This window comes from Hetaerina americana, unplaced genomic scaffold (genome assembly GCF_022747635.1).
Source record: "Hetaerina americana unplaced genomic scaffold, ioHetAmer1.1.p SCAF_81, whole genome shotgun sequence".
NCBI lineage: Eukaryota > Metazoa > Arthropoda > Insecta > Odonata > Calopterygidae > Hetaerina > Hetaerina americana.
This window is the reverse complement of record NW_027287439.1, coordinates 1,491,351-1,515,145: the sequence shown is the minus strand read 5'-3', so window position 1 is coordinate 1,515,145 and position 23,795 is coordinate 1,491,351. Positions and strand designations below refer to the sequence as shown.

At 37.3% G+C, this 23,795-nt stretch overlaps 2 protein-coding genes across 4 annotated transcripts; both read left to right on the top strand.

The window, feature by feature from the left end:
* The first annotated feature begins 94 nt into the window (after positions 1-94).
* On the top strand, positions 95-4,024 carry LOC139698304 (DNA-directed RNA polymerase, mitochondrial-like). The gene has a single exon (XM_071597187.1). It carries the CDS (start codon positions 95-97, stop codon positions 4,022-4,024), a length of 3,930 nt encoding a protein of 1,309 aa, XP_071453288.1.
* Positions 4,025-11,300: 7,276 nt separating this feature from the next.
* LOC139698288 (neurofilament medium polypeptide-like) lies at positions 11,301-21,207 on the top strand. Of its 3 annotated transcripts, none has more exons than XM_071597171.1 (7): positions 11,301-11,435; positions 11,881-11,946; positions 12,029-12,127; positions 12,246-12,375; positions 13,311-13,576; positions 17,049-17,435; positions 18,024-21,203. In XM_071597171.1, exons 1-6 carry the CDS (start codon positions 11,379-11,381, stop codon positions 17,388-17,390), a joined length of 960 nt encoding a protein of 319 aa, XP_071453272.1. In that variant the 5' UTR covers positions 11,301-11,378; the 3' UTR covers positions 17,391-17,435; positions 18,024-21,203. The 3 variants fall into 3 exon arrangements, with proteins under 3 accessions (XP_071453272.1, XP_071453270.1, XP_071453269.1); XM_071597169.1 differs by having other exon boundaries at positions 17,049-17,430; positions 18,024-21,202; XM_071597168.1 differs by having other exon boundaries at positions 17,049-21,207.
* The last annotated feature ends 2,588 nt before the right edge of the window (positions 21,208-23,795 follow it).

Sequence of the window (23,795 nt, the reverse complement as noted above, 5' to 3'; positions counted from 1 at the left end):
ACTGGAATGACCGCGTAATGTAAGTCTGGTATGTCATATGTCTGGGGTATTTTAATGCGAGTGTTGTTAATAAATACATATGACTATTATCAATATGATTGCAGTGCAGTTGAATGTCACCTCAGAAATATTCAACAACTCTCTAAGTTTTGTGCGGCTCCAGTGCCAAAAGTCATGTATGCAGCAAATATCATCGGTGAACTATGCTGAAGTAAGATCCGTAAAGATAAGGAAACGAAATAGGATACTAAAACCTTATAGTAAAGGAATCGAGATGACACACCACCCGACTCTACAAAAAAGGAATCTGTCGGATAAATTAAACAAATTTGTTTTGAATAAGTTTCTGTGCCCAGAAGAATCTTTCCACTTGTTGCAGCACCGTAAGAAAACAGAAAATCCTGAAAGTATGGCAGAAGTCAGGCCAGGCGTCTTACTTGGAAACATCAGGAGCGTAGCAAAAGTTGGGGCCGTTGGTACTGAGGCCCCAAGAGAGCTTGAAGGCGATGCTGAACATACCGAAGTACCCTCACATCATTTAGAACCCATGAATTTCCACCAGGAAGAGTGTGATTCAATGGACATTTCGATGGAAGAATATGATGTGAATGTACAAAAATTAATTAAAGGCGCGATGGAGAGAAGTTGTGAAAAATCATCCTTGTACTTAAAGAAAACGCACAATCATAATAAGAATGTGCTACAAAAATACAAGAAGGTAGGCTCTACGACAAATAAAAGTCACCAGAAGAATGATTTTCATGGAAATTTGACTAATTCTGAGCTTGCTGCATTAAAAGAAAATTTATTTCAAAGTGTAGGGTCATATGTCGATGCATGTATTAACTGTGGAATTTTAAATCATGCTATGAAAGCTTTACTCATTTTCAGAGAGCATTGTAAACAATCAGATGAAAATAGATCTTCGATTGTTCTAGATGTGCGAGTTTTTGAACCTCTTCTTCATGGATACGCTGCGAGAAAAAATATTTCCAAGGTTGAGGAACTGATGAAAGTGATGGCAGAAGATGGCATTGTGAAAACTGCTCAATGTTATGCGGCTTGTTTTGAATGTGTGGCTCGTAAACTTGATGAGTGTGGAAATAATGTGAGAACCGGAAATCAAGGGAATGAAACTGTTGAGATATATGCCAAGAAAAAGCTCAGGATGTGGGCATCTGAAATGCTTCATAACGGACTTAATCTCAATGATTTGTTCACTAAAACTTGCTTACTTTCTGACCAAGAAGAGATGGTTATGGCAGCTGTTCTGAGCATTAATCCTGATTTTCAAGTTGTTTTATCTTCATGTCCAGAATTAGATTATACCTGCAGCCTTCTCGAAGGTATTAAAGCATTAGATTTCATAATGTATCACTCTCCTATTTCTGGTTTGGTGGATTGTGAGCAACTCAAAATCTTCTCTTCGGAGCAGCTTCAAAATGAAATGAAGGGTTATTTAAATATCAAGTCCATTGAACATAAGCATGAACCTAATGGACTGGTAATTAATCAAAGAGAGAAGCTGGCTAAATGTCAAGAGGAGTGGCGTCAAGTTATTTTAAATACATTTAGTCGGGACTTTCAGATTCTGCGTAATTGTTGTAAAGATGGAGTTATAACACATCGTTTCTTGAATATATATCCATTTCTAGCATCAGTGAAGAAGGAGGAATTAGTTGAATTAATTCTCCAGGAAATCCATAAACTTGCTGAAGAATCGGAAGTATATAGTTCCACTACTAATCAGCTTTACAGGGAGTTGGGAAATCAGGTCTGTGAAAGATACCAAGTCAGTTGGAAAAAAAGAACTGGAATTTTTGATAAGATAAAGGATTTGCATGGGAAATATTGTGAATGGTTTTCCAATCCAGAGAAGGTGATTCTTGCAGATAAACGAGTCACATGTACAAGACAAGCATGGCAATTACTAATCCATACTCATCAAAATGAAGGTTCATCTTTGAATTTTCGAGAGAAAAGTTGGCCAATGAATGTTCAAATTGAAGTCGGTAAATATTTGTATGGCATCATTCTTAATGAAATCATGATTGATATTAATATTTTGAAACAAAGAAAAGAAAAGTGCCATAAATTACCAGCCTTCTACAACATATTTCGCCCACAAAAAAATGGAAAAATGATGAAGAATGAAGTGAAGCCTCATCCAGTATTAGTAAGACTCTTTCGTGGCGCTTCTAGTGACACACTTAAATTTCCTACAAGATGCTTGCCCATGCTTTGTCCTCCTGTTCCATGGACTACATTCATGTCTGGTGCTTATTTAGCATTGAAAACTGATTTTATCAGACTTCCTCACCGTGCTGCGTTGCAATGGAACCACCTGTTCAACTGCCCTCCACAACAACTATATCCTGCTTTTGATTCTCTCAATCAACTTGGATCTGTACCATGGAAAATCAATAAGCCAGTACTAGATGTAGTCATGAAAGTGTTCAATAGTGGCGGTTCGTCTCAACTGGATATTCCAGTTCCACCATCATCATTGTCTTCTTCATGTACTAATCCTGAGTTGGGTGTGTTATCAGAATCAGAAAAATGTCGGCTAGAGAGACATCATCTTCATTTACGCAAAAAGAAAGCAGAAGCATATAGTCGGTGGTGTACTATGCTCTATCAATTATCAGTAGCAAATCATCTTCATAACCGCATCTTCTGGCTTCCCCACAATATGGACTTTCGAGGCCGTGTGTATCCATGTCCTCCTCATCTCAACCACTTGGGATCAGATGTGCCGCGATCTTTGCTTTGTTTCGCAAAGGGGCGACCTTTAGGACCCAGAGGATTTACCTGGTTGAAATTGCATCTTGTCAATTTAACTGGTTTGAAGAAACGTGATTCGATTAAAGAAAGAATGGACTTTGCTATAGAAATAATGCCAAAAGTGATTGACTCAGCTGAAAAACCTTTAACTGGAGGAATGTGGTGGGCTAAGTCGGATGAACCATGGCAAACTCTGGCAGTGTGCATGGAAATCAGTGCTGCTTTAAAAGCTGAAGGAGGACCAGAAAATTATGTTTGTCATTTCCCAGTTCATCAAGATGGTTCATGCAATGGCCTTCAGCACTATGCTGCACTTGGAAGGGATAGGATTGGGGCTTCCAGTGTCAGTATGACTCCATCAGAGTACCCTGAAGATGTCTACACTGTAGTGGCAGCAAAGATAGAGCAAGTAAGGGAAGCAGATGCCAGACTTGGGATTATTGTGGCGCAAAAACTGGAAGGTTTTGTTCACCGCAAGGTCATCAAGCAGACTGTAATGACTACTGTGTATGGTGTAACTCGGTATGGAGCACGACTTCAGATAGCTCGTCAGTTGCGGGATATTGACAAATTCCCCAAAGATCAGGTTTGGTGTGCATCATTGTATCTAGTTGAAAAAACATTTGATTGTCTAAGAGAGATGTTCACCTCCACAAAGAAAATTCAAGATTGGTTCACTGACTGTGCTCAACAAATTACTAAAGTTTGTGGCCAGTGTGTGGAATGGGTGACCCCTTTAGGATTACCTGTAATGCAGCCATACCAGCACATCTTTGCTCCCAGGAAAAATGGTGTAGTAGATCCATTCTCCCGTGCTATTATTAAAGTTCCTTTTGGTTGTCATCAGCGCCCAAATGTGATGAAGCAGAAGAATGCTTTTCCTCCAAATTTCATACACTCAATGGATTCATGTCATATGATGCTTACTTCACTCTGGTGTGAGAGAAAAGGTCTTACATTTGTGTCCGTGCATGATTGTTATTGGACCCATCCATCAACTGTTGAAATTATGAATAGAATATGCAGGGAACAATTTGTTTCCCTTCATTCACAACCCATATTAGAGGATCTGTCTGCTTTCTTCATTCGTAATTACTGTCTTTCAGAAGAAGGCCATAATGATAGCAGTAGAATCATAAACAAATCCAAGAGGAAACTGAACGATGTTCTAAGTCAAGTGCCAGAGAAAGGAGATTTTGATTTAAAAAGTGTTCTTGACTCAGTGTACTTTTTCAGTTGAGCTGTTCCAGGGGTATGTAGTAGGTAGCCACCTCTCTGAACTAAATCGACTTTGTAAATTGCCTTTGATTTGTTAAGTTTTATCTGTTCTATTTTAACTGTGTACAATCTGTTGTAGCCTTGTAAAATATTATGTTTTGCTGTTGAAAGGCATGTATTTGCTTCATGTTGTAATTGATGACATAATTTAGATCTGGGCCATGACAGTTAAACAGGCATGTAAGCAGACACCCAAGACAGCACCTGGAGATCCCAATTGGTCTATAAGGGGTGATTTGTTGTTTTAGAATCATTGTTCCAAAAATAAAAATAGTTTGTATATGAATGAAGCTAGAAATGTGAACCTTATGATAAAAGGACAGAGTACTATTTTACTCCGGGGATTAATTTGCATGTGTGTTAAAGCTTCGAGGATATTTAAACATGACTTGTTGCTATATGTACATTTTTGTTTTCAAGTTTGGTCTGCTAAATGTCCATTTCTAGTCAGTTATTACTAAATGTACTGCTTCATCTTCAATCATGAAATATTCATCTATTGACAGCAACAAAAATCTTGATGTCATCTTACAATATTTAAGGTTGTACTTTAATATTTGCATTAAAGTTTTTAAAATGATTATTTGTTGCAAGCATTAATAAGAACTTACATAGTTTCCAGTAGACTTTTCTGTGCAGTTTCTGCTAAAGAAAAGGAAAAGTTATTTCAAGACTTTTGATCATCTAAGAAGCTGAGAATTAGCATTGATTTTTTCCTTATTGATTGGTATCCCAGATTCTATTAAAAGCTAGATTATTCTATAGAATAACAGCAGTGACCTCCAAACACTCAGAGTTATCATTTTCAAATAGTTCTTCTGCAAAAGTTGGTGTTATAAATAAATGATCATCTTGTCCAAAAATAATTCAGCATCCTTGTAGTTGATTAGTCCCTAGATTAACATGCTATCATGTCTCTCTTACATATTTTCATTACTATGCATAAATACTAACTAAAGTCAATGTAATTTGAAGAGGAATGAAGTTCACCCATTAGATATTTTTATCTAACTATTGTGCAAAGGTCTTCTGAGGGTATTTGTTATTTTAGGGAGCTGGTCAAAGTTTAATCTTAACTTGTTTAGGCATAAAATTTGTAATATTTATCTAGTGTCTATGATGATATCTCACAACAGTCTTATAAGTTACTCATGCAAAAATAAATTATGGGTCACTATGATAACTTAATCTTACAAGCCACTATGGGAATTTAAATGCTTGGGCCCTACTTGTGGTATTTAACTTTTTTAAACCTCTCTGTCTACAGCATCGCAGAAAATAATTTATATCTTTTTAAATATTTTTCCTAAAATTTTCAAAAAATTGAGCTTATGTTAAATTGCATATTCTATTTAGTTAAAATTTTACGTTTGTTATATTTTATTTTTTCACAACTTTATTCAACTTAATGTTTCGAACCTCCATTCTAAAAGTTCAGTTTTGTGTGATATAATTTGAAACAATCCTCTTAACATAGGCCTGCATTGCAGTCGGGGCACCCGTACCCTGCATCCCTCCATTTACCTCGTGCGGAGTACACCTGACATCTTCTTTGAGGCCTTGACTTCTTCCCGATCGGCAGTTTCTTTTCAACGAAGTGCCTCTTGACCAAGCTTCCTCACTTGAGCTTGCACTATCAGATACTATGCTCACTTCACTTTCTATGTCCAAATCTTCTACTAAATTATCTATTTCATCTTCACTCAAAAATGCTTAACCCCTCTTGGAATCCATTGGGTGTTATACGCAAAGCTTTTTTACTTCTCTTTCTCAAGAAAGAAAGAATGATGCACGAATAGATCCAGAGAAATTTGATAGGGAGATCATACCAAGCAATAAAGACATGCAGAACCTGAGGACAAAGCATAAATGCAACCAACTCGCTTATCTTGTAAGGACAGACTTATTAGAATTATCTTCCATATAGTGTGCCTTTTCATGCAATCAAAACAGAACGATTAGGAAGACTCATTATCTAAGCGGCCACGGGTAACCATAGATATAAAAAAAATTTGATTGCGCTGAAGAAAAAAATTTGAAACCGAGAGAGCTGAGAAGTATCCGGCGTATCCTGTGTCCGCAAATGAGGCCGGCCGACTGCTACATACCATGTACTGAAAAGTGCACAGAGAGGTTAATAAAAAAATAGTTTCTTACACAAATGACTGACATAAAATGGACAGACCAGGCCTGGAAATAAAAAAGTGTTGAGGAGAGAGAGAGAGAAGATGGCTGAAAACAATCAAAAAAAGAAACTGGTTTGGATAGATTCTACGAAAGGACTGCTTCATGGATCTATGAAAGGACACCATGGATCACGGATGAGATAATTACAAAGATAAATGAGAGAAGAAAATGGAAGAATGTAAACACAACTAGACAAAAGGAATAACAAAGAGTTGAATAATAAATTGAGATGGGCAACAAATAAAGCAAAAGAAGCATAGTGGAAGATTCAGTTCGAGGATATGGAAAGTTTGCAGAGGAAGGGTGAATTTGGTGTGCTATACAGTAAGATTAAATGACAATCAGGTAGTAAGAAGGGAAGATCTGTGCTGACAGCTAGAGAGAAGTTGGGTAAGATAATAGGTGACACAGAAAAGATCCAAGAGAGATGGAAGGAGTATATAGAAGAACTGTATAGTAGAGAACTTAGACCAACAAAGTTAGACATGGAAAAGGAACAAGACGTAGAGGAAGATAGCTTAGGTCCAGGCATACTCGACGAGGAGATAGAAAGGGCATTAAGGGAGGTGAAACTAAATAAGTCTGTGGGGGTGGATAACATTCATGCGGAACTACTAAAAGGTTTAGGAAATGTGGGAGGAAGAGGCTTTGTGGGCCGATTTGCAGTATCTATGAGGAGGGAATCTAGCCGGAAGACTTCGTGAGATCAGTTTTAGTACCTATTCCAAAAGGGGGCTACATCATGTGAGGACTACAGAAAAAAAAGTTTGATATCCCATGCAGATTAAGTCGTTCTTAGGATCATCAACAAAAGGAGTAAGGCAAATGATTACTTAGGGGATTATCAGTTTGGGTTTAGGAAGGTAAGAGGTACGCGTGATGCCATTGCAGTAATGAGATGACTAATTGAGGGGAATAAAGAATACAATCAGGACGCATTTGCCTAATTTGTAGATTTGGAAAAGGCATTTGATAGAGTGAATTGCAAAAACTAATGAGTATATGGGAATAGATTGGAGGGACAAGAGGCTAATCCGCAACCTGTACCTATCTCAGACTGCCCAGGTGTGAGTGGGGAACAGAGTCCGGATGGGCAATGTAAGGAAGAGGACGGCAGGGTTGCAGACTATCACCGGTGCTGTTCAATGTATATGTGGAGGAAAAGATTAAATAGGCATGGTAAGAACTGGAGGTAGGCATGAAAGTTGGAGGGGAGTTTGTAAAATCAGTTAGGTTTGCTGATGACCAAGCTTTGGTTTGTCAGCCAGCCAAGGGTTTGCAAGCGTGAATTGGGAATTTAGTGCAATAGAAATGGGATATGAGAATCAATATAAATAAATAAAGCTTATGTGATTTTCCAGAAAGACAAAGGCTAAGGTTAACATTAAAATTGGGGAGCAAACAATAGAGCTGGTAGAACAGTTTACGTATCTCGGTAGTGTTTTGGACCAACACGGTCAAAGTAGTGGGGACGTAAGGAGAAGAATTGCGCTAGGCAAAGAGGCTTTCACAAGGAGGAGGGAGTTGATGACAGGGACGTTGAGTAAGGACGTTAAGAAAAGACTCGTAAAAACTTTGATATGGAGCGTAACTATGTACGGTGCGGAAACGTGGTCATTGAAGCAGGAGGATAGACGAAGATTGGAGGCTTTGAAATGTGGGTGTGGAGAAGAATGGAGAAGGTGAAATGGACCAAAAGGAAAACAAATAAGCAAGTGCTAGGTATAGTGGGCAAGGAGAGGGGTTTGTTGGGAGAAATCCTAAGGAGGCAGGAAAAATGGATGAAGGGAATATTGATCAGCAGTGGGATGTTGTAGACTTTGATGGAGGGGAGAATGTTAAGTAAGCAATGAAGGGGCAGGCATAGGGTAGGAATGTTGGATGGAATGAAGGGAGGAAGGAAGTACACAGAGATGAAAAGGGACTTGTTGTAGAGTACATGGGGATCGAGATGTTGCAGTGGCTATCGTACTGTCTTCCCACCCAAAGGGTCCTGGTTCAAATCCTGGCGGTGTTGAATATTTTTCAGAGGTATCTTGATCCCTACTTGAGGTGCTTTGTGGAGGGCACTTTGAGTGAGTACACCATCTGTCGGATGGGACATTAAGCTGCGGACCCCTTGGTGCCTTTCATAAAGAATAGGCTAATGCTGACGCCGGGCTTCTCTCCACCCTTCATCCTTTCCTGTCCATCCCTTATGGTGCAAAAGACCTCAGCTGTTGGTTGCCTCCCCTAAATACTACTTGTAGAGTATGTTGCTAGTTGGTAGGGATTTTGCTAAGTGGTAGATTATTTACTTAATATTACTTCATAATACCTGCTTGATTCCCATAAACATAAGTATACTATATGAACCTCCTTTTCCAGCTCTCTTTTAGAATACTCAAACCTCATTGACGATAACCTCATTCTATTGCACTAGGTATCTGGGATAACCTGGGCATTTTTTCCTTGCTGCTCATGACCCATTTCTTCCAGAATTTTATGTGATGATGACTGGTCAGTGAAATAATTTTGTCTGGTGATTTGTGTGGACCATCTTCACTTTTTCTGGTCATAATGCCCACCCTATTAAGCTGGGTCCCATAGTTCTCATCTTATTTTCTCATTATTTGGTCCATCATGATTATTATCATTATAGTGGTCTACTCTTTAATTTAGATTTTCTATGAGCACTGTCAGTACTCTATCTCTACACCATGCATAACAAAACAACATAACACCCAACAAAATTGGTTCCGGGGGTTTCAGTTGGGTACGGTAGCTAGTGTCCCGGCTTTCCTCTCAGAAGGCTCAGGTTCAAATCACATTGTTGGTATAATAATTCTCATTATTTTTTAGGTTATTTTAATTTAGGTTATCGCAATCCCTATGGAGCTACAAGTATGTGAAGAAGATTCCCAGTAGGACACTCTTCATTGTATAGGACGTCAAGTGGTTTGACCCTTAGTACCTTTCATTGAGAGTAGACTAGCACTGGGTTTCTGTCTTCTCCTATTCTCCTAATAAAGTTTGTCTTCCTGAATCATGGGCCCATTTCGGTATGCTGCTGTAAACACTCCATATCCTCACACCATTCTTCCCATCATGCTACTGTAGCTCTATTACATTCTTGTATCTGTTTATTAAATCTTTGTACTTTTTTCTGCCTTATTTTGTGTTTATATTCTTTCATTCCTTCTTTTATCCATCCACTCAGCAATGGCTTCTTAACCCTTATTCTATAAACCATTCCTGTTCTTTCACTTGCTCATTTCTTTATTTATGGAGATATTCCGATATTTATTCTACAATAGCTGTCTGTCCCCACATCCTACCTCTTAATTTTTCAACTGCCACCTCCCCCCGCTAATTGTTCTCCATTTTATTTTCTTATAACCTTTTCCTGCTAAATTTAACCCTGTATTTCATGAGTACTGAAAAACTATTTTTGTCCGTATTTGCCCCCAGGAAACTATAGGAGTAATCACACTATTCGTGAATCTATGAGTAACTGTTATATAATCTAACTGATATCCCCAAATTGGCTCTGCTACAAACTATTCCATTGTTATCACTCAATCCCTGCTATGTTTCCATTTCAACTTGCACAGGCCAAACTTTTACATATTTCCTCTATGCTTCTTTCATATGATGTTTTCCTCCTTGTCTGTCCTCAGCATCATCCTATCATTCCAAATCTATTTTCATGGTGGTCTTCCTGTTGTCTTCTTTTCTTCTGGCATTTGAATGGCTGTGCAAGGATTTTGTGTGATGATGGCTGCAGAAGCCTTTTTTCCACCTCTGCTAGGCTCAACACTTGGCTCAATGAGCCAACACTCATTTATATACTTGGCTCCACCATATTCCCTTGGGATAAATAATTGAGTTGATTTCCCAATTACTTCTTCAATATTAATATTGATGTGACATTCAATCTACCCTTCATCTGGCTTCTACTTTACCTAAATTAGTCGTTTGAAAGAAGGGACTAGATCGTCTCAATCTCGCCCCAAGACATATTATTATTAATGGACTTATCTGGCATGAGTGAACCAACTAGGAGCAAATGATTGATTAAAAACTGTTGACTCATAACGTTATGAAGCAGGCAAATTCTTCTTCATGATTGTCATGCTCTCATTTTGCATTCAATCAAGAAAGAATATCCTCGCATAGAGATGATCGTAAGGGTCTTCCTGCCCTCATTCTTGAGCCCAAAACCCATCCCTTAGGGTTGGTGTAAACATTCATTCCATTTGTGCCATCCATATTTTTGGAAAAAAGTGTCTAGTAGAGCTGGAAAGAGAATACTCATAAACATCGCTTTCCATATTTTCTCAGTTAATGCACCTTTTAACATGACATCATAACCTTAACCGGCTGCTTCTCCGAGTTTAAGCACCTTCGGCAAAGAAAGATGCATTATATCAACAAATTTCAATTATATGGCTTCTAGCCTTCTAAGTATTTAGGGAAATCGCGGCTAAAACGACCTCCTCCAGAAACAAAAGCATCGCTCTTTGTTTTAGTACTAGAGACTCGATACTACGAATTTTTATGTTGTGAATTTTGAACGTTTCATTAAAATTTGTATTCGTCAGAGAAAATAACTCAAATCTAAGAAGGTATATTTTGAATAAGGATTACTGCCGGGAAACTTGACAATAGGAAGTCCAGGTGATTGCAGAAAAATGTCAAAAATTACTTAAGTGACACGTTTGTGGTGCTGATATAATCAAAGTGTAATACGCTTCTGCTCTTATGTATGGGAACGGCTTTTTACAAGTAAGTAACGGGCAAAACGTAAGCTCGGAACATAAAATTTTGAATGGCGAATTTCATTTACGAGGTAGACGAACTGTTAAGACTAAAACTAGTTTTTACGGTAATTAGTAATACAAGGTCGTTCAAGTGGATCAATTATGGGTTTTAAAAGGATTGCTGCATCAAATAGTCCTACATTTAAACCGCCAAATTCAGTAGTTCTCCCTACCCCTAGATGACGCTATTTTCTAACTTTTTAAGTTCAAGTCAGAAGTCACGTGACCCACGCTAACCGCCATCTTCCCTAGAGTTACAAACACAAGTCGCCGGGAGTCGGGTCAGGAGCGTGGTCCTCCTAGTTCTCTGTGCACGTATAACGCAAAATGTCGGAAAATAAGTCGGAAGTGAAAAAGGATGTTACCATGGAGGTGACGCCAAAGGTAAGAATTGAGTATTTTCTGTATATAATGTGCAAAATCCAAACCATGCTTGGTCAACGTGATACGTGCGAAATAAGAGATACGCACCCATTTGTTGACAACAGTTTCCGTTGAAGTGAAGTATTCTGAGATTTACAGTTTATCTCTAATGGACAATCAATAAGTGTCGAATTTGATGAGTAATTAATTTATGCGCAGTTTGTGGAGTTGTACTTGTGATTTATGTTTGAAAAGTGGCGATTTAGCCCTCAATGGCGTTCTGGGTCCGTTTGGTACATCGATAACCACCTAGCGGGGGTGTGTGCAACTACGGAAGACGCGCCAAGTTGAAGAAATGCATTTTTTTCCTTTTGTTTGCAAAATACGGGATATCTTTCAGCTTCTGTTGTTTATATACCTAATGCTGTGATTTGTTTCGTTATTTTCAATAAAGTTTGATTTTCAGGAGCCGGCGGAAACACTAAATAATCAAGAATCAAAGACTCCAGTAAAAGGGGACACAGTTAATCAGGTAATTAACCGGCATTTAATCACCAAATCGCCTGTGAAGTACCGGAAACGCGTTATCTAATCAAGTATTTTATATTTCACAGGAAGAAGAGAAACAAGAAGATGGGAAAAGGAATCGTAGAGCGTCTACGAAAAGAGTATCGACTATACTCAGAATTCAAGAAAGTGAAGGAATTTTAAAGGTCAGTTAACATTATGGACCCTGATAACTTAGTGATTGCGATATTTCTGTGGTAGAGTATTTGATTACAAGTTTCATAAAGTGTGTGTTCAATATGCTGTAAACATTTCTATATTTAGGACGACGGTGAAATGGAGGGCCGAAGAAGAACTAGGTCTTCGACGCGGGGAGTGCCTCCAACACCTCCACCTGTTAAAAGAGAGCGTAGGTCAGCTGCTTCAAGTGGAACAACAGGAGCTGGTGGTAGAGGTTAGTAAACCAATTTAATTTTCCTCAGTTAATCGCCACCAAAATATTATCAAGTTCTAGAATTAAATCTTTGTTGCGATCATGTATGTGGTTGGAGGATATGAGTGTGAAGTGGAGTCATTTAATGGAAGCATATTTTTGTAGGTTTTTAATTTGTCGCTCGAAGTCAATGTTTTTGTTGGTAAAATTTGAATACATCCAGGGTGTGTTTTGTAATGTTTTTAATTATTTTGACCTGTATGTACTTGGATGATTTGATTAAATTATCATCATATAATTATGATAAGGTAACCAGTTTTATTTATTCAACTGGGTGCCACTCTGAAGTCCTTATTGCATCTGGCAAGAAACAATTTGTCACTGTATTATTTCATAATTATTCATATTCATAAAGTTGATAGAACAGAATATTTATAGTATCAGCTACCTAGTGGTTGAATCAACCATTTTTATAGTTTTAGTGGAATGTCAGAACGGTGATGCAGTTATTAATTTTTAAGTTAGCCAATGATTAGCCATCTTTTTGCAGTGTAAACATTTTGTTTGTTCAGTTAATGGCTGATGTGCACACTAACATGCACTCTCGGGCTAAATATGGGATATAAATTGTTTCCAACTACTGTGGTGCTAATGGCTCATTAGCTTTAGGTAAATCCTAAGTTTCAAGAGTGGATCTAATGCAAGTTGTCTTAAGCTGTATGCTGAAACTGAAAAGAAAAGTGGACTGTCTCCTGTGTTGATTAGACTAAATTTGGATCTGAATTTTTTTGTTTTCAGTAAATGTAGCCCATATTCCTTAGACCATTCAAATATTTTTTAGCATTTCGAAAGAAAATTAGGTGAATTGTTTTATTAGGGTTTGACTAGACTTAATTAATAATAGTAATTACTATTGCCTATTAATTCCTTATATTATTTAAATTTTGATGTGGTAGGAGGCTCGAGGAGAGGACGGCCGAAGAAGGATGCTGCCAAAAATGAAGATGGTGCCGGAGAGGATGGTATCAACGAGAATAAGGAAAGTGGTGGAGGCACTGAAGAAGAGGAGGGTGGAGAGGATGATGTTGGGAAGAAAGAAGAGAAGAAGGAGGAGGACAAAATGGAAGTGGACAAGGATGCAGACTCAGCGGAGGCATCCACACCTAAGGAGGGGAATGATCATAAAGTGGAGGAAAAGAAAATAGAGGACAACTCATTGGAGGTAGTATAAGGACTTATTACTTTTTTTTGCACGATCAGGTGCTTTGATTTTTATTCTTAATTGTAAGCAATTTCTGTATAACCCATTTGGTGCTAATTGACTGAAGCTGAATGAATTAATGTATTTTTGTAGATGTGTGTTTAACCTGACGCTAATTTTTAAGAGCAGCTTCAACCCAAAAATAACTCTTTATTTTTCATTAAAAAAAGAAGTTATAGCACTAGAAACAACCAAGATATTGTATGCTCTCGACTTTAGTAATTTCATTTCAAATTAATTATAAGGGGTTGTAGAACTAAAACAAAAATCAGTGAATCAGGAAAACTTAATTTCATTATGAGCAATCCTTCAAAGTCTCTGGATATATATAAAGAAAACTATGATTTTGAGGAATGCAATTAGGGCTCTTGGTTAAATTCTGCATATTGTTGTCTCTTTATTTCATGTGGTTTATTAATTTTATTACTGTTGTTGAGTGCCCATATGTTTTTAGTTTGAGATCGTGACTTAGTGAATTGTGTGATACAGGCTAACCTGTTTAGTTTTAAATCATGCCACTGGATAGTTGGAGTAATGTGGTGACGTTAATATATCATATTTATAATAATATCAAATATACATAAGTGTATTTAACCCTTATCACTAGAGATTTTTTATATTATACGTTGTAATTAAATATTGGTAATCTTCCTTTTTGCTTGTCCATTATAGCATAATGTTTGTGAAAAATGGACCAAATTTTGTCTTCTGAGATGTAGAAAATAAATAGCCTATTTGGTTGAGCCAGGAGCAATATTGGAGATCATGTTTCCATTGAAGTATAAAAAGACTTCAGCACTGACAGCATCCTATACTGGTTCACTCTTACAGTACTCATAGTAAGTTTCATGGCATCCTGTCAGTGATGTTACAACTTAATGATTTTCTCTTAGCTTGGCAATATGATTCCACTAGTTAAAAGTGTGATAATGGCAGTAGTTTAACTTTAAAAACTTAAATAGTACTGTATAGTGGGTGTGGTAGTCCAGGGGTATAGCGGGATACCATATGGCCTGGGTTCAATTCCTGGGCCCTGAGGGCACACCCCTTTGGCTTCACCCAGGCAGTGTGATTTTTGGGTGCCAGAACTTGGTGGAAAATCATAGGTGGCACAGGGAAAAGATTTGGCACTCCTCCCCTTGTGAATATCATATGCCGTTGGGCTTTCTATTGGGGAGCCCGACACCTGACAGACTGACATCCGTCAAACTAAGTTGTGAGTTGAAACTCTCAAGGGGTTTTTTACTGTATAGCGAAGGGTAAAAACGTGGTTCTGATTCTGTTAAATATCAGGGTGATTGCTCCTGTAATAATCAATTGTGAAGAATCTGTTGGGAAAAAGTTCGAATGGCTCAATTTGTTCAGAAGTTAAGGAGACAATTGATTAATGGGCCTGTTTTTATAAGCCAAGATTAATTAGTTTTTCAGGATTAGATTTTAGGAGTCTAAATTTTCCATTTAAAGTAGCATCCTTTTCCATGTTAGGTCAGTTCATGTTTGCAGGATTTGGTTGAACAGTTAAGAACTGAAGAATATTAAAACTATCATGTGATAGATTTCAATTATACCACCAGTGATGCACGAAGTAATGAGGAATTGTCCCCAAAAAATACCTGACCTGGTTCAAAACACTCAAGGAAAACCTCGTAAATGAAAGGGACTTTTGGCGGGAAAAGTCTGGAATTGGAATAATGCAATGACTGGCCACCTTAATTATACTTTCATGAGAATGCAGAACTTCTGTGCTTACACTGATAAGAGAGTAAATGGGTGTTGAAATTTATAGAATCTTAAAGGGCATTTGTCAGTGTGATTTTGATCAAGGTAACTTATCAAAATGAAAAACATGAAAATATATGTTTACTCTATAACTTCATTGAAAATTTGTTATTAAGATTGAAAGTACCTGTTGAATGATTGCACCATATTGACCTATCAAAGGATATTTCTATTTCTGTGTGAACGATGGATGCCTATTGTCCTGAGTTTTGACATGCAGCGTACTAAACCTGTGCAATTCAACAGGTGAACGAGTTTTCTGTGAAATGTACAAATATTTTTGTTGCCTTGCATAGATATAAAAGGATTAAGATTTTTTTAAGGACTTAGTCAAGTCCCTCACATGTACTATTGAAGTTAATGCTCTATTCAAGGGTCTAAATTTCAAAACCTATTCATCTTATCCTGAAATATCTTGAGACTGAATCAGAACCTTAATGCCAGTAGATAGCTGTAGCATAATGGATCTGAAATGATACTATTCATGTGGTTCATTCTAAACATCCTGAACAATGCTAGGCGTAAGTTATGTGGTGTCGGGGAAGTGATAGCATGTCATATACCTGTAAAGTGTCGTTATATTTATGATGGACAACAGTGGTTACCTGGCCCTGTTGTATGTAGAATGGATAAGTTAACTCTTCCCGTTACTGCGATTGATGTTAATGTGACATATTCATAAGTTGGATTATCATGATCAAAAAATTTTTGACAGGCAGTTATTCAATAAGGATGGTAATTATATAATTCAACGTCCATTGTTTTTTTCTTACTATAGCGGGGTTCTCTTTCTGAGACACATGGACTGAGTTTTTTTATAAACTGCTTCAGATATTGGCCCCTTTGGAATTTTGTTGATTTCTAATATGTTATAAGAGGCATTTAAGACACCTACTATTTCTATACCTTAAGTTGTGTGAATCGATCTGAAACAGGTGTAGCATGATAGTATGAGTGTTTATAGTAAAAGTATTGCAGAATTAAATGGTTTCATGATATCCTTGGGTTAAATTCCACAAATATAAGTATATTAGATATAATGTAGAGGCTCAATAAATCCTACCTTAAGCGCTTAAATAGAGAAATACCTTAATATAGAGAAATACCCTTTATTTTAGAACATTCAAACTAACTCCTTATAATTTACCTCTCCAAGTTATCTTTTTGTCATCATTATGGGTGGTGATCAACAACTTGAGGTCACGTCAGGGGACGTGTTGAGAGAAATCCAAGCTTTTATGCATTCATTAGCATTAACACGCTCATAATGAAAGATTCAAGTCTTAAATTTACTGACCCATATAGTAGGTGGCTTACTCCTTGAAGTCCTCTCCACACGGCGGTCAAGTCAAGATCAGGTTCCACTTATATCACCAGTACATAAACCTTGACCTGCCCTTGGTGTGGGAAACCAGTACACTAGCCCCCTCTGTTTTCTCGTCCTTTACTAATCATCCTGTTTCCCTTATGAGACATGAAAAATGTTCAAGTGTGCCTGATGGGATGATTTCTTTGACGTTTTGTATGGAAAATATGTCTGTGGTGTGTTCTTCTATAACAGCCTTTTAAGTAAAACATTTAGTTTAATCCTATTTATTGGGCCACCTTGTGCTGTAATTCAGGTTCGTTGATGTGGTTATTGTTTTTTGACTAGAAACCAAAATCGGATGTGAAAGAGGAAAAGACCCCAGAAGCTCAACCCATGGCAAACGAAACTTCTCCAAAGAAGGAAGAGGCGTTGAATAAGGAAAAAGAAGATGGAATTGAGGATGAGAAGGATGCTGAACTCAGTAAGGTAGAGGAGGCATCTCATCCACCAGCACCTAAGGTTGATGAGCCTGTTGCCAAGTCTGTTACGACGGACATTGTGTCCAAGACTCTGGCCCCCACAGCAATAGCAGTCACCGAGAACGCGAAGGACGGAGTGTCAGCAGCTGCAGCAGATAAGGTGGCAGCTGTTGTGGCTGATGGAGAAGGCGAAAAGAAGTCTGAGTAAACAGCACTTGCGAGTCCTCGCGTACCTGATTTTTTATATAGTAAGGTTGTCATTACTATTATCATATTGTGCATGGTGTAACTTGGTTGAAATCTTGAACTGAATTTGTGGCAAATGTTGGCACTCGGAAGTTATAACTACTTAAGTGATGTGTAATTATTCTATCAGTGCTGAATGCTTCAGTTCTTCTGAATTTATGACCATGTGCTGTTAACAACATTGTTAATAATGTTAAAAGATACTTGTGTGAGCCATGACTGTCACTCAAAAGACCTCATTTTTTAATCCCAAAGGTCATTAATGTGCATTAATGATGCTTTGATATTTGGCTCTTTAAGCAAGATTGAAGTAATAGGTTTCCCGTAATCTAGATTAAGTAGAAGATTCCTAATTTTTTATTAGCATTGGAGGTGAACCATGTTGTTATAAGCTGAGAAGAATGATGCAAAATACTACTGGCTGCTTGATGACTGAAAAAATTGCCTGGAATTTTTTATTTCACGTAGGACTAACGTAAATAATTTAACATGTTTTCGTACCACCATCAGGTGGACCAACATTTTCCAAAAGGTACATTCTTACAGAGTAAATGTCACAACTGCCATGATTTTAAGATGCTTTTTTTATCAACAGATCCTCGACGACCAAGTCATCAATCCCTTGAGAGCTGTACAGTAAGGGAATGGGAGGAAAAAAGAGATTTTTGAATCAAGTTTGGGTAGGTGTTTGATTACAAGAGACGCACAGAGGGGACTGCTATTACATAGGTTGAGGCATGATGTATCTTTTATGCAAGTTTTATTCTTTTGTTTCCGAACTGTGAAATTTAGAAAGATGTTAGTGTTCTTATTCTTTGAGTATGAGGCACTATTAAGTTAATTTTTCATTCCATTTAGGGAATATAAAGATGTAAACACATATTATTTGGTGTCCTGTTGACAATTTTGTATTTTAATGGGCCACCTTTTTCCAAGATGACTTCCTACCATTTCTGCCTTGTAAATTCATGATTACTTTACATTAATTGCACTTTACAGAGTCACTCTTTCACTCAAGTACAAGACATTCAAGTAGTAAAATAATTTCAATTTTCTATTGCTTGAAACTTGCAGCAGCTTTTCCCCCAAATCAAGTTTGTTTCCACTACTCACTTGTAGACCTGTGCCTCTCCCCTCTCTTTTTCCATCGCATTTCCCACCCGGTACGGTTAAGTGGTTCCTCTTAAGGGGAACCAGTGGAAGTGATTGGTGACTGACGTGATCTCAACACAACTTTGAAGATCTAGTAGTGAGGTGGGGGCCTCGCACCCCATCAGCCATGTGAAAGGAGTCAAGTGTGCACTAGTGCATGTATATGAGTGGGAATCGGGGTCGTTGGGGGTTTCAATAACCAACTTTTTTTTGTCACTTCAAAGCACTGTGTTGTGATTCGTCCAGGTATGTGTGCAAAGTGTGTTTGTTTTTCTCATCTCAGTAGGAAGGGGGAGATAATGGATGGTGATGTAGCGGGATATGTTTTTAGGTGTGTGTCTGTATTGCTGGAGTGGACAGGAGGTTATTGAAGAGCAAAAATGTGTATCATTAGGCCTGTTTGTTGGCTGTAATGAATAATAGAAAGTACATCTTCTGAAAGAGAGTAGAACATGTTAAGCCTGTCTCACCAATTGAAATGCATTTTCAAATCACTTGGAAGTGAACAAGTAATTATATAAAAAAAGCGAAATATAAATACATATATTAAATATATATTAAAAGTACAAGATTTTTATCAATTCATCAATTTTTGTCACCTGTAATTAGCTACATAGTGTTGAAATTTGTAAATCTGTAATTTTTTTTAACCTTCAAGGTTTGACAAACTTATATTTGTGAACTCATAATGCATTCCTTGTTATGATCAGCCTACTCTTTTAAACATCTTTTATTTCCATCTATAAAATTAGATTGGATTACTTGCTAAAATTGTTAGTTCTAATGTAAATCCACGTAAAGTGGTTTTATGATGGTAGCAATTAAAACCCGAGAAGTAACAGTTAAAAAGATGTGTACTACTGTCTTCAATTTAATTGTATATTATTTTGCATAATTCTATGGAATGTGGATGTGATTGGTTTTTGTGCTTGTTTTTTATGTTTCAAGCCAATATGCCCTTCTTGATTGAATTGGTTGGATGCCCTTTCAGTAATGCTTTTTATTATAATTTATGCACTACACTATATCATTGAAGGAGAAATTTCATATTTTTGATAAAACAAGTGAAATTCACTTAGTCGACAAGCACAGATCCAACTGCTACCCCATTGAAATATGTGTATTTGTGGTGTTTTAAATAAAATTACTCCTATGACATAACAGACAGTACTTTGAGCATTTCTGTCAGTCTTCGATGATGGAAGGAGAGATTATGTCAATTCCTCCAGTGCTTGCCCGAGTGAATCAATAGAAGCATAGGTATTATGTCACTTTGGTTAACCAGCAAGTGGACTATGAGATTATCGTAAGATAACTATGTTACCATTAGAAGGGAGGTGGGATGGAGGGAGGGGCTGTACTTGAGTGTATTGAGTGTTTCATTGTAAAAGAGAAAAGCTATGGAAAAAGGGTTGTGAGTCATTCTTTTTATATGGTGTGTGCAATTAATTTCAATCATAACCATGAATTACATGCCAAGAAAATGTATTAAATGTGCTTACACTCCTGTACTGAAAAACTTACCCGTATTTTTAATTTCCCTTAGCGGCAGGAGTATGAGGGGGACAAGGTGCCTCATGTCTTTCTGGCTAAATGTGTTGGGGTTTGGAAATGTCGAAAATTGGGATCTTGTGAACAATTGGTGCATGTTATGGTTCATTTTTATTGACCACACGAGGCATTTTTCTGTACTAATATTGGAAACATTGGCTGTGTTGGCTCAGATGTATGTCAACCCCAAGACTTTCTAATCTCAAAAGACTTTTTAATCTCAAATTTTAATAATAATTTCAACCAGTATATCTACTAATAGAAGTTTGATTTTGATGACATTTTGGTATGAAAGTTTGTAATTGTTATAGTTACTGCTTCATGTAAATGCTATAATTTTTCTATAGTTAATATTAATTAATCTAAATGGCATCAGTTCATGCTCATAATTAGCTGTAGGCAACATTTGTTGTGGGTAGTAAAACCTGTTGTGAGTAGTATTGCGTCATTGTCATGTTTGAAGATGCATTAGATCTTTGAACCTTCCAATTATGGGCTGATTATGTGGCAAATGTTCGTGTAAATTGTAAAAACAATAGTCAAGAATATTGAGAAGAGAAGGGGATGTGACAACTGCCTCATTAACACAGTGAATAAAATTGTTATCAGTAGTTAACTATTTTTTTAAGTACACAGCCATGCATTTTTGTTTAATAATACATTCCATTAAAGTGAGACCCACTGGTGATTTTTTCAAATGTCCCATTGGGTTGATGTTCAAAGATTTGTAAAAAGATTTAATTGCATTGTCAAGGAAACAGTGACACATTAGTGTACACAAGTGTTACCTTCAGTTGGTATTTTTCGTGTTATAAAAAAATCTTTAGTCAGTGGAATGAAAGTTCTGTTGTGTCTATATGGAAATTTACCAAAAAGATTTATCTCAAGCCAAAATTGTCTGAACACATCAATTTTGTTTAAAATAAAATTCTAGTCGATAACGGCAATAATGGTGACCTTTCAGGTGTAAGATATCAGTCATGGTAGTGTTTATATTTAGACATAGGTGCTGAATTTGTAAGAGATTTTTGTGAGATGTATCCGGTAATACCACACTTTTGTTATATTGTCATTTGTTAAAATCTCTGTAGGGCCCTACTTTTTGTAATTACAGAAATTGTTGGTATTGCGCATCCTTGATCATCATCCTGAAAGTGTCAGTAATATATTTATTAGTCAAAGGAGCAAAATATATGCTTAAGACAGGTTTCACATGATCACTTTTTGCTCCATGCAAATGATAATGTGCTACAGTGACCTATTGGTTCGGCTGCAGTTTTTACTCGAAATACGTAAGAAGGTATCTCTATAGGCTAGGCCCACTAACCACCGGCGTTTGATTCTTCTCAGAGAGTAGTCGATAATGGTGACTAGTGGTTGTTTGCTGTGAAAATGGGAGTTGGCTCATCATTTGAATGGTCATGATTTTAGATACAATATGCAAATTATTTCCTTCTTCCAAACTGCAATTTACAGAATTTGGTAACTAAAAGATTTTCGGGGTTTCATGGGCTCTTGGTTGATAGTTCAGGACTTCTAGAGCATATGGGAACTAGTGTAATAAATTTTGCAGAGGTATTTAAAAAATGATCGAAAGAACGGTCATTATTAGTAATTAATACTTACTGCTAAATTTGTTGGAGGAAATAATGGGGAACTGATAAAGGCCTTGAAACAATTTTCCTAATTATGTAATTTCCCCAATAAAATATAATATAAGAATGCTAGATTGTGGAAGACCCTATCTGGGTGGAAATAGTTAAATTTTTCAATTGCTGGGTATGTTTTGTGTAAAAATTGATTTGACGCAGGTTTATGGTTTGTAATGGTTGATATGGGATAGTGAAAGGCTTCTCAATTTAGCCTGCAGTTGGTGGTTGTATTGGGTAGTTATTTGCTATCAAGGTTGTTAAAATAATTTTAAATTGGTACCATGACGTCTGCGAATGATTGGGTATGTGAAATTCGACAACCGCCAATGTATTTCAAAGTGAGAATGTTTTCCCCAGTATATTTGCGAAATGTCACGATTATGAAAAACCAACGGGGTCTTGAATAAAGGATACTAGGTTTTGAAGATTCGTCTAATGTACAAACTTGTTTGGTTAAAAAGGTACAAATGTGTTTATTTCTTTTTGAAATCGGTGTGGTTGCGAAATTTATTTAATATTTGGCAGCGTAAAGTAATACTGCTCTCGTATTTATTTAGTGTACTCCGATAGATGCCTCGACTGGAAAAATCATTTTCCGAGTATGATTTCTGTATTGAACCATTACCGGGAAAGTATACCGAACTTGCTGTCACCCTACAGTTGAGCGATAGAAAGGTGTAGCAGGTAATTGCCTATTTGTTAGCATCTTGTCGAGGGCGGCCTATTCGAGGAGGTGCTTGCTGACGAGGCCTTATTGCCTCAGCGACTGAGATAGTGCTAATCTGCGTCTTGCGAAAATACAGAGTGGCATCGATTAGGGTGGCTGCACCTCTACCGTACCATGTTAACAATTCAAGATTCAACAAAAATTCATTTTAGTAGCGAAAATGTTCATTCTTAGCTTTTCTTTAATGCTGGCACATATTGACGACTACCTACCATTGGTCAATATACAAATAAGCAAGGAGTGAAAGACGTCGCTCGCTCTTAACCATTCCTTAAATCGTGAAGCAATTTTATTTGCCGACAAGATTCATGGAACGGCCGCTGAAAAGACCGTATCCCTATACTTATAATACATCTTCTACTAAATTATCTTACGCAGTCTTTATGCCTGGGAAATTATGGTCTTTCAGGCCTATTTCCAAATTCTCCTGATTGGGCCTACAGTTACACGACACCGCTGCTTGCATCCGAGCGTTACTCATATATGAACTCACCTGCGTGTTGTTTCGTCAAGTCTTGTATTACGAAATGACACTCCGTATTAACAAAAGTTTTCTTTTTAGTGAAATTATTAGAGGGGTCACTTTCGCTCATATCGCTGCCACCTTGAATAATGAAAAGTATGAAAATCCTTTTGAATAATAGGCTTCATCTACGCAAACAGTCGCCTTCGATTGCTGTTCCGAATGTTTTACTAATAACAAGCAAAAGTGCAGTAAAAGCCATTTGCACGGTCGCAATTTCGTACAGAATAGTAACGATTGCTCCTAGTTCCGTGGTTTATCGGAGGAAATTCTGTTTCTTGAGAGTTAAAAGGAAATGTGTTCTATATACCCACCCTTATTCCTCCATTAGTTTTCCTTGCATCTATCACCCACTCCTGTCCCAAATGACCTCAGCTATGGGTCGCCTCTCCTGAAAACTGCTACTTACACTCGAGCTAGAAACTTAATTTCTACTGTTTATTCCTAAGACTCCTCTGAATAGTTACCGTACAGATACATTTCTCCCAGTGATTCTTGACCTTTCCAAGGCCGTCATTTTAGAACTCGGCAGACTGCGTCGAAAACAATTTTTCCACCTCTTGAATGACGTCATATGTATAGTCTATCTCCGACCCCGCAATATTCACTAAAAAATAATACCCCTACGTAAGAGCAACCATCGGCTAACTAACCTAATATCGGCATACACAATCTTGAACGATCGATCTAATCGTTACGGTTGATTGTTATTATTTAGGTTGATCCATCGGTCCAGAGAGATTTTTTATGGATTTAGTAGCC